This window comes from Limulus polyphemus, unplaced genomic scaffold (assembly GCF_000517525.1).
Source record: "Limulus polyphemus unplaced genomic scaffold, Limulus_polyphemus-2.1.2 Scaffold1728, whole genome shotgun sequence".
Lineage (NCBI taxonomy): Eukaryota > Metazoa > Arthropoda > Merostomata > Xiphosura > Limulidae > Limulus > Limulus polyphemus.
In genome coordinates this window covers 71,511-88,744 of record NW_013667338.1, presented here as the reverse complement: position 1 = coordinate 88,744, position 17,234 = coordinate 71,511, and the positions used below count along the sequence as shown (strand labels likewise).

Sequence of the window (17,234 nt, the reverse complement as noted above, 5' to 3'; positions counted from 1 at the left end):
TTAATGAGATTTGATTATTATTGCAGACTATGCCTTTTGTTTAATGAGATTTGATTATTATTGCAGACTGTGCCTTTTGCTCAGCAAGTTTTAGATTATTATAGAAAACTTTGCCTTTTACTCAGCAAGTTTTGTATTATTATAGCAAACTTTGCCTTTTGTTCAGTGAGTTCTAGATTATTATAGCAAACTTTGCCTTTTGTTCAGTAAATTTTAGATTATTATGGCACACTATGCCTTTTGCTCAGTGAATTTTAGGTTTTTATGACAGGTCTTATGACAGGTGGGTTTGGTGACATTGAAAAAAAACATTTGAAGTTTTCCTTATACAATTTATTTTAGACTTTAAAGAAATTACAACAATTTATAAAATTTTGTGTAAGATCTGTGTCAGATTTATATTTGAATTCAATGCTTCATCTCTCATGACCAAATGAAATATTTAAAAAATGTAGCTTAGAAATGAATAGTTGGTTTACTAGAGTAATGTTTTAGTGACTATTTAATATTGAAGCATAATTGTTAATAAACTTGGTTGCAGTTTAAGTACAGTTATTATACTTAAATATTTTTGGTTATATGTAATTTATATAATTTTCTCCAGTATCATTTTAATCATATTATGAATATTAAACAGTCCATAGATGGACCAGTATTTGCTTTTGGTTAGTTTTTAATTATTATGGCAGATTATGCATTTGCTCAGTGAGTTTTTTTGTTATTGTGGCAGACTATACTTTTTATCAAATACTATTTCTTTATGGTATTTGGTAGAAGAGTAATTCCAATGACTGGGTAACATGTATAATTAGCTTTTATGTACATTTACATATTCATGAAGGTAACTTGAAATTTAATACTTGTATATTTACCAAGTGTCCAGTAACAATAGTTATTTCAGTAAAAATAGAAGATAATATTAAGTAGAATGATAGAAGTCATATTGGCTGTCAAATTCATCTTATTTTTCAAACATCAAGTAAACTAAGCATCAAAATTAAGGTGCTGTGTTAGTAACATCTGCAGTAGTAAAGTAACATTTAGTTTTGAAAAGAGGCTTAAACAGTTGCACATGTTTAAAGTGGGGCATGGAAAGTTAATGGTGATTTGAGTCATTGGTTGAGGTAGAGATAGACTAACTGTAGGTAGCCTTTTGGGCTTCTAGACTAATAGTGTCAGTAATAGTAACTTGGTTATTAGAGTTATTGAGCATACTCTTTTTGAAGTTCTATGTATACAAGCTATTCTCTGACAATTAATAACATATAAGATAGTTTCCTTGATGATATGATGTGTGCTCTTAGTCTGTGTTATTCAACCTTATTTTTGAATAGATAACTGTACAGGGATGTGAAAGATTATGAGGAATTGGATTGTTATGTGATTTTTATTTAATGTTTTGGATCAGGGTAATTCTGATGGACCATTTGAAATGCTTTCACCTTTTACATTTATGTGTGATATCACTTAGCTCTTCAAGAAGTTAAAAGTTAATAATTCTGTTCCCTTAAGATTAAGCATTTATAATAACTGCTTAGAAAGGTTAGCTTTAAAGTTAAAATTACTTAACATGTTACATAGTACCATTAACTGATTATTGTAGCTAACATACAAGTCCTCTGTGCTTTCAAGGTTAAAGAAAACCCTAGTGAGTACGTCTTCCGATCATCAGAGTTGTTTGACAACACTGTCTATTTAGAAGAAGTGGCAGATGTGTTGTGTATAGCTCAGGCAGAGTTACCAGGTTTACTACATATTCCAGATGTAGCTGAAGCTCTTCTTCATGTAAAGAATGGTGCAGGTCTTATATGCAGACTGGTGGCAAATGCACCAGACAGCTTTCAAGAAGTGTGTGAGACTTTGATTAAGAATGGAGAGAAACAAGATGAAGAAACACCTGGAGGAAGAATCCGGATGCAAGCCCTCCGAATGCTGTGTCAGATGAATGTGGTTCAAACTCTGAGTGTTAGAGCTACAGCAGTAAGCCATATTTATATATATATGTAGTTAAATACATTTTATTTGTCTGTGTTTTAAGAAAATATTTTTCAAACAAATGTAAAGACAGGCACAAATCTCATGGTTAAAATAGATGTGTGGAAAGATTTCTGTAGAAGTGAAAAAATGTATTACAACACACTAACAATTACTTCATAAACTTAACTGATTTGAGGCCTACTTTTCACTTACTTAAAACAGTGTGATGTTTTACTTTAATTATCCATACCAAAATGTTTTTATTTAACAAGTGAAAATAGAAGATTTTAGTTTTGTAGTTAGATGTTTTTTTAACAGGCTAATTTTCATTGAGTCTCTTGTTAAATATTAATTGTCCAATCAATTGGTTAATATTTGGGGTTTTATTCCTATTATCTGTGCATATGAAAGATACCAAGATCTCAAAAAGGAAATTACATTATGTATATGGATAAACAGTTATCAAAAATAGGATAATTATCTCTCTTAACACTTAAAATTCCACTTAAAAGAATTTGTTACTGAAGCCTTATTTTTTATTATTTTTTTAATGAAATTTTAATAACTTTTAAATAAAAATATCATCCTTTATTAGCTTACATTATAATTCTAACTTCTTCAGTGAGATAGAATTGTTTATTCTTTGTCCAGAATTTGTTGGTTTTTTTTAAATATTTTTTAATAGTTTGTGGTCTTTACTACATAGTTTGAAAATCACTAAAATAGGTTGTTTAAGGTTTTGTGGTAAAATCCGTTGTTTTTTTTTTATATATATTCATTTGTCCTTTAGTAAAAAAAATAGCAGTGAAAGTATGTTGTCCTTCTGAAAATATGCAGTAGTCATGTTTGTCATGTAATCTACATAATGTATAACCACTAGAAAACTTGGGGATTCTCTTGTGATGAATTAGTTGCATAGCCAAGACATATACATCTGTGTAGGTGTATAGAGAAAGAAAGATAATATATGCCTTAGATTCTACTGAACAATACACATAAAAATGGCTATCATGCTGTAGACTCTATGGCACGATGCAGTTAAAGGTTATTACTAAGCTTTAGTATGAAAAAAAGCCTAGCAAAAATTTGATCTTATTTTGTAACAAAACAGAAAATGAAATCCCCTCCTAAGTGGAAGTTTCTTTAATGCAATGAAATTTGAGAACCTAAATATAAGTCTTCACTGGTAATGTGGTGGTCAAATTAAGATTTTTTTGCAAACTTCTAGATAATGTTTAGGTAATTATTTGTATTGAAATAGTTTTAAAGAATGATAGGATTATTTATTCTGTTCTTCACAGATTAAAAGCAATTAAAAGACCTTTCACATTGACTCGGACATACTTGTATTTCACTGATTAACTTCAAAATTGTTTGAAATCCTTTTTAAGAAAAATATTTTATCTTGGCTGGGATTTTTATTTACATATTTCAGGTAGAACAGTGTCGAATGCCTGGCCTGGCAGTGCTGCTGACATTGGATCACAGTCGGCTAGAGCAGGGACATCGAGAAGCTACTGATTTTGATTCAGTAGTTGGAGACTTAGTAGCTTTTGTCAGTGGTCTTTTACTTGGAAATGATGACAAAGTGAGAGCATGGTTTGCTCAGTATGTGCGAAACTGTCAAAAGGTCTGTAGTTTTCCTTTATTAGTATATTTTAATAAAACACAAAATCAATATGGGTCAATGAGAATTACAGTTACTCATTTTTTTGTATAAAATATAACATCAGTATACGAAAGAAGAAGAAAGAATAAAATTTAATGTAACTAAACATTGTCAGTTGACAGTGTTAGCCTAGTTTAATTATAGTTTTTGTCAAGATTGATGAGTCAGTCAAATGACCAGTCAGTTGACTGCTTATTTTGTAAGCAGTCAAAAATTGTTAAAAGAAGGTATAACCTGTATTAAGTATCACAAGTACGTGGATATCTGTTTTTTTTATTAACATTTAGGCCTCAAAATCCCTCGTTTTCTTATAGGCAAATCTTGGAATTATACTCATACTAAAAACTTCAGGGGCATCCAATTTACAAATAACTGTTTATTCAACACCCAAAATGATAGAAAAATCTGTTTCTTGCTCCTTCACCATCCCAAAAATATACATACAAACTGAATATAACTTCGGATTTTACTAAGGATTTGAACAGTAGCCAAAACTGCTGTACTTGTCTAATCTATGTTTGAGAGGTGCAAGCTCAAAAAATAATAACATAACAGTAAAGAATGCAGATACCCTACTCTCAAATAGATCAAAAATATATATTTATATATATAAATAGAGAGAGAAAGATAGAGCACTAAAAATAAAGTTTCAACCGAAAGATCTTTATTAGAAGACAACAAACACAATCAATTAGTGATTACTAATAGAACATATTAATGTTGTTTTAACTTTGCTTGACTTGTTTATCTAAAATACTATGTCATTATAATGGAAATTTCTCTTCTTTTATGTAGAAAATACTGAAAATTTGGTTACAGAATTACACAGCTAACTTTTAAAAAGTTGACATGTATCACATCATCATTATAGAAATAAAACATTACAGTGACTATCATGGAGAAATTAGTATTTTTAACAAAATAATACAATATTACCTGAATAGGCCTTCTCTTTTATTCTTATTCATTCTCTAATGGATTTCAAATTGTGTAAGATAACATTATAAAGATCAAAAGTTTTATTTTACAAAATTAATTGATGTTATTCTAATTTTTATGTTATTTGACTTTAAAATTTAGAGTACTTGAAGATTATCCAAAATACTAGGTTTTTACTTTAGCTAAGTATGAATTTCCATAATAAATAAAATGAATTATAATTATTTGTTAACTTTGATTGGTTACAAAGTTTGAGTAAACTGCATAATTATAGATAAAACACTTAAATCTTCAAAATAAACATACTTATGGACATGTAAAACAATACTAAATTGTCTGGAGAAGTGTTCAAAGTATTGTTCATGTAGGTGACTGAAAGTGAATAAACCTTTCACTGGATCTAAACTTTCAACAAGCACAATTTTAACATATAGCTTTGAGACATCCAGTGTTCTGTATACCAGTGTGCATGTGCATAGTCTTAGGGTATTAAGCATTAGGCACTGTAAGTTACACATTACTGTTTGCATATTAACTTAGTGAATCTGAAATCATTTTAAATCAAACACTAAATGTTTTGAAACAGTACATAAAAAAAGTGTGGTTGAAAAAGTTGACATCTCAGATTTTTGTAAAACGTATATATATTTTATGTGCTATATTGACATTTTAATGATACATGATGATGGCACAGTAATTTCAAAGTCATATAAAAATTAATTCACAAAAATGTACTTGTGCAACAGGTACAGTATAATGATAAAATTTGTTTCTAACACAAGTCTCATTGTTTTGGGCATCAGGTGATACAAATTGGCCACACCTGGAATTCAAAATGACCAAGTGTTCAAACAATAAAACTGGATTTGTTGTGCTGTACTAGCTTTACATTTCTTAACTTTTTACAATCTTGTAAATATTAATAGTGCATGGGTTTAATTAGCTCTGACTCTTCACCTGCTAAAACCTTTATAGTTGAGTGATGGTACACTATGTTGCATTATGATATCCTTCCATTTTTATGCAGCTAACAGCTATGAGTTTTGAAACTTGCTATAAAACTTCATAATAATGATATATTAAAAAAAACACATGAAAATGATATTAATGTATACAGCACTATCTTTCTTGTTGCTGGAAGGCTGGAGGTGCACTATAAATTAGTTCTTTTTTAAATTTTATGTAATTAAATTAAGTAAAATTACCTTAACCTTTTCCAGCATAGTATCTATCTTACACTTTTTGTGACATTTTTAAGTTTAAAAAAAAATCTGTCTGATCTTCTAAATCACCTAGAAAGTAAAACTAACTAAATGATGAGATTTAGGAATTGTTTTGATGTATATTTTATTAATATTTGCTTTGAATAAAATATTATAAAAAAATTGAAAGTGTTACCCCTAATTTATTTCCCCACCCCAATTGTAATTTTTATAGGGGAAGCAGAAATATTTAAAACTTTCAATCTGTAGATAAAACTCAACATATGAAACAAAGATTCAAATGTGTAGTCTTTATGCATGTTTGTTACTTATTTCTAGGTCAAACACTTTGAATACAGTGAAAGTTTTAATTTTAGTGCAAAATACTGTAAAATTCATCTTACTGCATTACAACTTGCAAGCTTATGAAGATAACAAAGCCATTAATCTGTTGTCTGAAAGCTGGCATTCTTTTCTTTTTTTGCAATGTCTTTGCTACAAAGCTTCCATTCTTTCCTATAAGGTATGCAGTTCAGAAAATAATACAAAGGTAATTTTTATTAATTGGAGATAGTATGATAAATATTAGTTTGAACAATATATGTTAGGCCTATGATTATATTATTGCTATTAAACATCTGTGAAATTTGGCTTTCAGGTTGTTTTATTCTCGGGTGAAACTGATTTCACCAAGAGTGGCAAAATAGTTCCACAGAATATCAGGAGATGTGACTGAGAAATATATTACACAATAATTTTCAATTTGCTAAATATGACTGAGTTTGTGAGAGAATGAGACTGGATGCAATATAAAAATTCAACGAACATAATCATTTATTTACAATTTATTTACAACAGTGTGTGGGGGTATTTTATTTTCATAATGGGCAATCACTGTTACTGGAGAGCTAAAAGCTGTTTAGTCTCTATAGTCTAGTTCCAGACTGTATTCCCTGTAAATCTGTTCAACACTGAGAAAACATAATATTATGTACATAGAATTAGAATGTCATACTTTCTCAGAGTGACATGCACCATCCACATCTGTTTTTCATTCCCAAGGGAGGTTGTATTCACTGACCCGCCAGTGGAAAAAGTCACTCTCTACTTCCACACATAGTACATACAGCTTTACAGAACTTTTTCTTAGGGGAAGACAAAGGTGATACCTTAGGTGAATGATATAGATCAATGGATAGCAAGAATGAAAGGACTTAACCTTCTTGACCACTGAGTTAAGTGAAAACTGCACATACACCTGAATAAATAAAAAAAAATGTAAATGTCTGTTGGAACGAGGGGGGTAGAAAACATGGTATAGCTGCATGTGAAAAGGTCAGTACTTAAAAGAATGTTGCATAATGTCATAGTATGCAGCTATGTCACATAGTGGGTTTTATTTCATTATAAATTGTAAATTTACCAAAAAAATGGTAATGGTTATGAGTTGTTAATTTTACAAATGCAGAAGCAACCAGTATAATGCCATAGTGTGGAAAAGTTAACTGTTTTTCATTCTATTTCTAAGGAAACTATAGCGTTTAAAAAAAAAGCAAAATAAAATTTCTTATGATAAAAAGTTGTCTTCAGAGTTTGTAGTAATCCTAAGTAGTGTTGTCAAAAAGTAAATACAAAATATGAACCAACAGGAAACTCGTTACAAAATTGAATAAGCCAAATGGATTCCACAATAAGCATAATAAATTGGTCAAGCACTAATTTAGCTTCTAGTACATGTAATTGAAAGATTGACTAGATAAATACCAGATTTTTGTAATGTTTTGTGGAAATTTTGCATAGTTCAGTACCAGATTATTTAATGAAAGATTAGTTGGATAAATATAAGATATTGCTGATGTTATTTTCTTTAAAATATGGACATAAGAGAAACTTTTTGTTGCATCTGTTTTATTAGAAATGTGAATCTGATGGAGGAACTATACAGCCTCTTCGAGAAGAACTTCTTCAACGCCTTCAGAACCTAGTTTTGTTCAGTATTGATCAACGTAACCTCCCTGATTCTAAAGTTGTACAAGCCAGCTCACTTCTCAGGCTGTATTGTGCATTACGAGGCATTGCAGGCTTAAAGTAAGAATTACCTTACAAGTTTTATCACTATTTTAAAATATTATATCTATGGAATTCCTAGCTGTAATTTACAAGCCACATTAAAGAAAATTACCTTGCTCTGTATTTTATTAATGTTATTAATTCACTTTGACAAAAGATCAATACCAAAAGGAACTAGTTGGTGGAACAACATGTACAATAAAGGCATAAAGAAATAACAGAGGAAATGTATTTGTGCAAATGAATGATAGTATGCAGATTGATGGAAGGGTACAAAGCTGCATGATATGTTTTTCTCAAACCAGTGACAACTATATGTATGTTTTTTGAATTCTAATATTTGTAAATACAACACATTAACTTTTTGTTACATTTTTTTATTGTACAACAATTATTGTTCACATTTTACATACTCAAACAAAAAAAAATTGTATAAAAGTTTATTTCATGACTAACTTAGTTGGAATTCACTTGTTGATAATTGTAAGCTTGTTATTCATCTTGACCTTCACACTTCAACTTAGTTTCATATTATTACAGCTCCAGAGGCAACCATTTTTGTAGTTTAAATATTGGGATCTAGAATGTATATAGATAGGACATAGGGTGCAATGAAACTATCTGTAGGAGCTTGAAAAATATGAAACATTAAAATACCATAAAATGTGGGCACAATAAAAGCCTAAAATAAATAATTCTCATTTACATTAAGTGATAAGTTGATACTTTTGAAAGTCAACCCTTACCCCAATTTTGAAAATGAGATCTGAACAACAACTTGTCATCACACTACCATGCATATGGTTAACTTGTGTTTTTTGTTGGGTTCATTTATACCATATCTCTTCTAAATATATTAACAATGTACATATTTTGAACCAGTTTCACTGAAAGTTACAAATAACATACGAATCTTTCTTTTTTTATTGGCATTCACATTTAGAATATCTTTCTATTTTATTTTTTACCTTTTAAAATAACTGTGTTTAGTCATCTTCTTGCACTCATTCTAAAACAGCACAGAATCAATAAAATTTCTAGTTGTGTTCTTTTTTCTGATATCAAGTATTTATAGAATTAAAATATGTAATAGCATTTTAATTATATATTGTAACTCAAATTTAATTGTTATGTACAAATCATTTTTTCTCTTTTATTAGTTCCCATATGTGTAGAAAAAAGTAAATTCAAAGCTATGTACACCAGTAGGAATTATTAGTTTATTTAATGTTATATACAGTGAAACCTTATTAACCCAAATGTATTTGTAATGAAGGATTTCTTAAGGTTTATGAGAAAATCTGGATAGTTGAACCAGTAACTTTCAGTACAGTGGAGACAATTAATAGCATAGGTTATCAATCAATAAACTTAATGATGCAAACTATAAGTGTGGGCGTGTAACTGGTAAACAAAAAGCAACTGTATATACAATAAACTTAATGATGCAAACTATAAGTGTGGGCGTGTAACTGGTAAACAAAAAGCAACTGTATATACAATAAACTTAGCAGTTTATTATTGTATGTGTTGTCAATAATTATACAAATTACTTAACCAAAGTGTCATATTATGTCATTATCTTTACATAAATCATCTTTTTTGTTCAAACTAGTGACTTACTTATAGAATACAGAATACATGGTAAATGCATTGCTTTCTTGTATGAACAAACATCACAGTTTAATGATGCTGGTATTTATGTGTCTACATTTTAGAGCACTGTGACTTGATGTGACTGCAGCATAAAATGCTTTGATGACATCTCACTATTTTTTATAGATTATATGTAGTTACCTGCTGTGAAGGTCATTCTCAGAAAATTTTTGTAAATCCATACCTACTGTGAGTGCAGATGTTTTGTGGCCAGTAGTTATCACCTCATTTCCTGTTTTGTTCGACACTTACTCAGCAACCATGGAGTCATGTTTGGATTACTGAATCATTTATGTATAGGAAATTTGTGTTCCTTACAAAAAATAGCTGTTTGGTTACAGAACACGAACATATGGAGTACTGATTAAATTTCCTGTTGCAAAGATGTACCTAAATCATAAATCATCCACATTGTAAATAATTTGAATTTTTGATGTGTGGACTAACAAGGGTTACTGTGTATATAGATATATGTGTGTGAGTGTGTGTACATGCAATCTCAAATTCACAGTGATGAAAATGAAACCTTATTGAGACGGCTTTTAGGCTTTTCTTTTTAACCTCGTATTACAATATACCTAAAGCCCTGATACTGAGAAAAGTGTATGTTATTTGTACACTTCCACAGTTTAATATTTGTACATCAAACATAAAAAAAAAAACAGTCGGTTACTAAATAATATTATCATATAAACCAAATATAAAAGTATTGAATCCACGAAGAAAGTAAACTTACATTTATATGTTGCTCACTTGAGAGAAAAACATCTTTTGTCAGAAATCACACATCACAGGCTTTAAACACCTCTATGTTAAAGTGCTTTTCCAAACTGGACTCCCTTCTATTTCCAAGAAACAGTTTAGGAAAAAAACAACTTGCCATCTGTAGCATATGTTGCTTACTCGCTACGACTTAAATTTAGTTTTTATTTAAACACAAATACAAGATGTACAGGTATGTTTGCAATTCCTTCTTGTCTCTACTGTGGTAGAGGATTGCGTAAGATCATAAATTCTATAAACATTATGAAAAAATGTTTTCACGTGTACTCCCTGCACTTTCCAGAATATAGTATTGCCCAACTACAACTAGTTTATACTACTGTATAACACAAACACAACTATATTATACTGCTCTAAACAAAATAATAATAATATACTACCCATGCTTTTTGGGTTTCAGAGAAAAACCACTTGATTATAGTCATAGGTTATTAAAGTCAAACATTAATTTTCATAATTTAATCTTCTCCAGTTGTTCACAGACATTTGTATCTGGAAAGAGAGCACCATCAATACAAATAGTTTAGCCTTTATGTCAAAATTTATCTTCTTCTTTTTTTATTATTATTATTATAAGATAGTAGTTTGGGTATATGGATTGAAAACTAACCCAATCTGTAATAAAATCTTAATGTGAAGAAAATTATTTATATCTATTATATAAATATATTTTATTATAAGCCATTTTAAAATGCCATACATTTTCAATCAATCGGTACAATCATTAATTGTAGGAAAATTAATGAGTTTAGGTTTATAGTCTCAAACAAAAATAAAAACTTGCAGTTTTCAAAAATATTGATCTTTTTACTATTTATTTTGAATCTGAGCATTAATACATGTAAGTTGGAACTTAGTGTTGTTTTAATGTTATGGTAATTGTACTTGAGAATTACCAATTACTTTTGTGTGTATTATTTCAGAGAAAAGATTACAAATGTTGCATTTACATTTTTCTTAGTGAATTAAATTTTTGCTTCTAGGTTTTATGAAGATGAAACTAACCTTCTCCTCCAGCTACTAACTTCACACCCCCCACCCAGTCCTGCTGGCATTAGGTTTGTATCTCTTGGAGTCTGCATGCTACTTGCTTGTCCTACACTTATCTCTGATGGAGACCATGAAAGGAGAGCCAGTGAATGGATATGTTGGTTGCTTCAAGAAGAAAGTTATTTTGGAAGGTACGACATATTTCTGTTCAATATTTGATTCAAGAAAAATTATATCTTGGGGTAAGTACTATTTTTTGTTTTGATAAAACAGTCAACATTTATAGATACATTTGGTTTTTTTAACTAAAAAGTTATTTTTTAAAATAAAAATATCAGTTCAGCCAACATTCCTGCAAATATATATAGTTACTTTAAGAAGAAAATAATTTAGTAAGTTGAAATCTTTCTATCTGAAATACACAGAGTACTTTTGGAAACATATGATTGCTTTAAAGAGAATGCTATTTATGTGGTTACTCTGAGAGATGGAAAAATGTTAGCAATAACATTTTGTTCGCCTTTGTTTTAATATATATTCTGATGTTTTACCAGTCTTCTGTTGTATAAAAAAAACTTTCTAAGAAGCTTCTTTACAGTTAAATGTTAGGTTTTGTTTTCATTCATGCATTTTTTGTTATTTGATCTGAGTGAGTCTTTTACCCAGGACGAGTGGAGTGAATGCTTCGTTTGGCGAGATGCTGCTGCTGATAGCAATTCATTTTCACAGCAACCAGACTACAGCTATATCTGACCTAGTCTGTTCAACACTTGGTATGAAAGTTCCCATCCGACAAAATAACTTGTCTCGAATGAAAGCTATATTCACCCAGGAGATTTTCACTGATCAGGTATCTTAGTTTTGAATATAGAAAGTGATAGTACATTTTAAACTAGAATTGTTTAACCCTATAGCTACTGACGCCATTTTTATCTTCCTTTCTGCGTATGGAACCGAGTTACATTCAAAATTTAATTAAACCACTGTACTATTAATTTAGTTTAATGAAATTATTATTATCAAGTACGTTATAATTCAAAATTTTATATTATCCAAGTTTTATTCCTTTATTTCAAAAAGAAACATCTAAAACAACAATTACAAATGCAGTTTTTGCTGTCACATTATTTGCTTGCAATTACAATTTCTCAACTTTAAGAGCTGGTAGAGAAGAAGCTTCCTCCAGATGGCCAAAGTACACAATACACATGTTTTACATTACTTTCTCAAGCATTTAGAATAATTTCTTCCCCCAAGAAACAATTGTAAATATTTCCTTAGTGTAAGGTCAGCCATACCCACTTGTAAAGTTGTAGCTGTGTTGCTATGCAACAGTTTGAAGTTGAATGGCATGCTTATAACCAAGTGCAAATAACTACATTAAATAACAAATCTCTTTATTAGAAATAGGAGAAAAAATGTTTTATTTTTTCGAAATTACATACTTTAAGTAATGTTTTTGACAAATTTCAAACAATTTAACCCACTAGTTTTATTTCCAAAACATGCAGAACTCCCCTGACACTTATAGCTATTACTTGAATGGCAGGGTTTATTCCTTTGCCCATCTTAGCATTGGTCTGACTTTATCTCGCTTGTTCCAGTCTTTTATACCCCACTCAATTGCCCTTGGCAATATTTATTTTGTGATACTCTCCATCTACATTAATGATCCCTATATTCTGATACTGTACATAAGCACCTCATTCACATAATATTGTTACTTTTTCTCGACAAAGCATCGCTAACGGATTTCCCAGTATTACAATTGTTCAGAGATACTTTGAACATTATCCTAATTTTCCTATTAATAATAATAATCATAAATAACTAAATAAATAATTTTAAAAAATGTATTCCAATTGACAAGCAGATTAAAGGTATGAATTCCCGGATTATTTGCCTCTAATATCTCGACTCCCACAACAGGTGGGTGGGTTGAGACTGTCAGTGATCTTATTTGTAGTGATATGGAGATGCATATTTGGCTCTGTGGTGATCCTCCAGGGAAAACCTTAGATCTGCTTTTTCATGTGCCTTCTTTTAGTCTGTTTGCTTTTCAGTTCCCCTGTGAAACAGTGGTGCGTTTATGGACTTGCAGCACTGGGGTCCATGGATCAATTCCCTAGGGTGAATGTGACAGATGGCCTAATGTTGCTTTGCTCTAACAAAACAAATTTATCTCACAAAATGCTGTTCCAGTCAATGGTAATCAACACAGCAGTCTTTAAATGACCTATGAAAAACGAAATGGAGGCTGTTTTGGGAGATGCTGCCTTTGATTTGTTTCTTCTGTTGGTTCTTTTGACTGTGTGATGTTTGGGCTTTTTCCCAGTTGCTTTTGAGCCTGCACTCTATTTGATGGCTGAAAGGTCTAGGAGCAAATTTTTAGTTTTCTATCCATACACTGATATTGTGGTTCATGCTGGATGGTTTACTTCTCAGTTAACGTGAAGGGACAATTATGCCTTATCTAACATGTTGTCAGAATGTCGTGATTTGGCCTACCACCAACAGGTGGAAACATTTTTCAACTATGAAATGATACATTCTACCTCTCAAATTTCGTGGTTTTAAGGCAGAGTTTGTAGTTAAACTGAATAGTTAAATGTCCCCTGATGGGACAGAATAAGTCTATGAACTTTTAACTCTACAATTCAACATTTTGTTTCACTTCACTTTGTTGGAAGACTCAGGATCACCAACTTCGTTGATGATGAGTTAGATCCATTGTTAGCCTACATGTTAGTTCAATTTTCTGCTTCTACACTCCTCCCTGTTGTTGTTGGAGTCTGGAATTTCATCGGCTCCTACAAGGGGGTCATAGTTCCGGCTCTGCTCGTAGGCCTGACTCCTGACATCAGCCCCTCAGTACATTGGTACCCAGAATAGATTCTGTCTATATCCAAGGGTTCCACGGCTTGGTCGGATCGCCAGCTGCATCGGTGATTACTGTATATCTTCAGGGTCTGTGGGGGCTCAGCTTCAAAAAATTATGGATGTGTGGTACCCTTCACCATGGATCCAGCAGCTCTGCAGGTCCTTGAGTCAGGATTAGTCATTCAGTTCACATCTTCACCATTATTATCCAGCCAACCTGTCAGGTTTCTGTCTCCCACAGGTCATCAGGAGTTGAAACTTAATTCTTGGGCTATCACAGTTTGGTTGGTCTGGAGATAGTGAGAGAGTTGTGCTAGTTCTTCCAAGGTTTTATGCCTTTCTGTTGTTGGGCCTATGCAGACAGGAGATTTGTGTCCAGTCATCGATCTTTCTCATCTCTATCAATGCCTAGATTCTCCAAGGTTCATAAGTTACTTGTTCCCTAATCTGAGTTTATTTTTTTACTGGGTTTGTCGATGTCCAAGTTTGTTGTAGTTGGCTCCTATCTGCTCTTTGCCATAGTGGTGGAGTTCCACCACTATCTGCATTTGTTGTGCACAAGGGTCAGGTACTTAAGTTCTGGGTTTTTGCCTTTGAACTCACATTGGCTTCACATGGTATTTTTTGGATGACTGGTTACTGCTGGCACCATCTTGTCAATTGTCTTAACATCACGTCTTGATTCTACTTGATGGCAAGCTTTTTAGAGCTGACACATATGTTCTTGCTCCACCACACAATGTCATCAGTCTGGATATTGTTTAAATTTTCTTCTTGTTTCTCATTCGGACTCTGTTGACTCCCAATTGGCTCAATGCAATGGAATAGCTCACCACACCCTTACTCACTTCTCCTTCTCCCCCTGTACGAATGATTCTTTCTCTTCTGGGAATGTGGACATCACTCATATCTCTCGTCACTTTGGAATGAGAGCACAAGAGATCATACACATCGATTTACTGGTTTCCCCAATATTCCTTATTCGGGATCATTCTTTGTTCTCAAGGGGTTGTTAAATCGGTACACTACTACGATATGGGTTCCTCTACTGCTACCTTGTCCAGAGTTCTGTCTCTTCACAACTGCATTGCTTCAAGGATGAGGTGCATATCCCAACAGTCAGGAATTCCAGGGTCTGTGCATGCACAATGATGATTCCCTACACTATGTTTTGGGCCTTTTTGCTCTTCCACAGACAGTGCCTCATGATTTGGGCTTAATAAGGGGAAAATCTATAGGCTTCACTCTGACATTTCCTCTGTTGTGTCTTGTGTTTCTCATCAAGGCTCCTTGTTTTCGACTTTTGGACCTCCCTCCTCGGGACCATTCCTATCTTATCACCCTGCTAGCTTGCCATGTATCATGAGTGATGCTTGTGACAGCAGGTTACTTGTCTCAATCCTAACACATTCTTCTGGCAGAATGTATGCTTCATTGCAAGGTTTTGTTGGAGTGGCTCTCATTTTGCACCTGTGATTGATGGATTAGCCTCTCATTGGATTACCCAGCTACTGGCAATTTGGTCTTCAGTCACTCATCTTCAGGCTTTGGCAATAGATGCATTCCATCAGGACAGAATGGGATTACAACACTAAACCTTCTCTCCACTTTGTATGTTACCCAGAATACTAAATATTATTTTTTCAACCTATTGTTGGGTTCTGTTGATAGCACCAGATTGGCTGCTACACCCTGGCTTCTGCTTCTAAGGTTCTTTCTAGTGTGTCCAAATCTTCCACTTTTTTTAGACTCTCTCTGTGGAGGCAGTCATGATCTGATATAGTGCATCTGGCTATCCAGAAGATTAAGCTTCAAGCATAGAGGTTATACAGTCTTTTGCACGTTATCTTGGTTTAATTTCTAAGGTTGCCATGTATCTGTCTCTGTTTTATGCTTAGTCCAAAATGAACTTCTATATACGGAAATGACATGCATATCAGCAAGGGTGTATTAAGAGGAGGTTGAACCCATTTTATTCAGAAGTGCCAACCATAACTCGTTTTTTGACCTAGCTCCTTGGCAGAGGTTTTTGCATCTTTCATAATCACCTTGTTTCAGGCGGCCTTATCTACTACCATTCAATCATAGCAACTACATATTTTTTTTAGTCTCCAATACTCTCCAGATTCCACAAGTAGCTTTGGAACATTGGTCCCAAATCACCATTCCTGTTACCTAACAGGTATATTATGGTTACATTACAACACCTGTTTGTAACCTGACTCTTATATGCCATGTATCCCCTTTACCTGAAGGTTTATTTTTCATGGCTGCTGACCTGCAGACATCACTGGTCAGAGTTATTTGCACTGTTTCTCAACAGGCCACTTTATCCTTCTTTCTACATCCTCAGACCAATCTTCTTGCCCAATATGTTGCCAGACAGGATAGTGGTTCAGTCCTATTCACAGATTCATCTGATCCCAATTTCTCACTTCTAGTGAGGGTCTTGAAGGTTTTGTAGCCTGAAATAATGCCTTTAGAGATGCTAGACAACGACTCTTCACTCTGTGCTTTCTTTGAAGACAAGGAATCTACTGCAAGTTGCGTCTAATCAGATTTGTCACATTTCTCTGCTCTTAGTGACCTGGTTGAATTGCTCGCTAGAGGTCATTGTGCATGATCTGGCAGTCTCTTCATCTGAGAGTTTTCACCTACCCCCTGTAGCTATCTTGACCATTTCTGCTTGATTATACAGAGGGGTCAGTATTTTCTTTGCATCCTTTCAGGGTCTCTTACCATGTTTCACAGGATCCCATCCTGTGGCGAGTGTTGCCCAGACAGGTGTGCTTTTATCAAACCAATTCCACAATAGCAACCACTTATTCAATATATTTTATACAGGTTGCAACAGGCTCTGTAGAAATGAGGTGTTTCATAAGACTACCTAGGAGCTGACCAGGTGGTATTACTGTTCTGTGCTGGACCACCAATCATGGACTATCATGAGTAAAGCATAAGGGGATCCTGTCTGTCCCTGCCGATGTTTGGATTGAATGAATTGAGGTTTGGTTTGCTTTTAAAAATTTGGGTAACATGGTACACTTATTGCACTGTTTCTCAGGGCT

General features: G+C 32.6%; 1 protein-coding gene across 1 annotated transcript in view; it reads left to right on the top strand.

Moving 5' to 3' along the window:
- LOC106464727 (integrator complex subunit 2-like) overlaps window positions 1-17,234 on the top strand; it is a 38,566-nt gene that overhangs the window by 2,521 nt on the left and 18,811 nt on the right. The window contains 5 exon segments of the mRNA XM_022392497.1: window positions 1,633-1,980; window positions 3,413-3,607; window positions 7,703-7,875; window positions 11,280-11,477; window positions 11,953-12,136. Coding sequence (XP_022248205.1) covers window positions 1,633-1,980; window positions 3,413-3,607; window positions 7,703-7,875; window positions 11,280-11,477; window positions 11,953-12,136 — 1,098 coding nt within the window.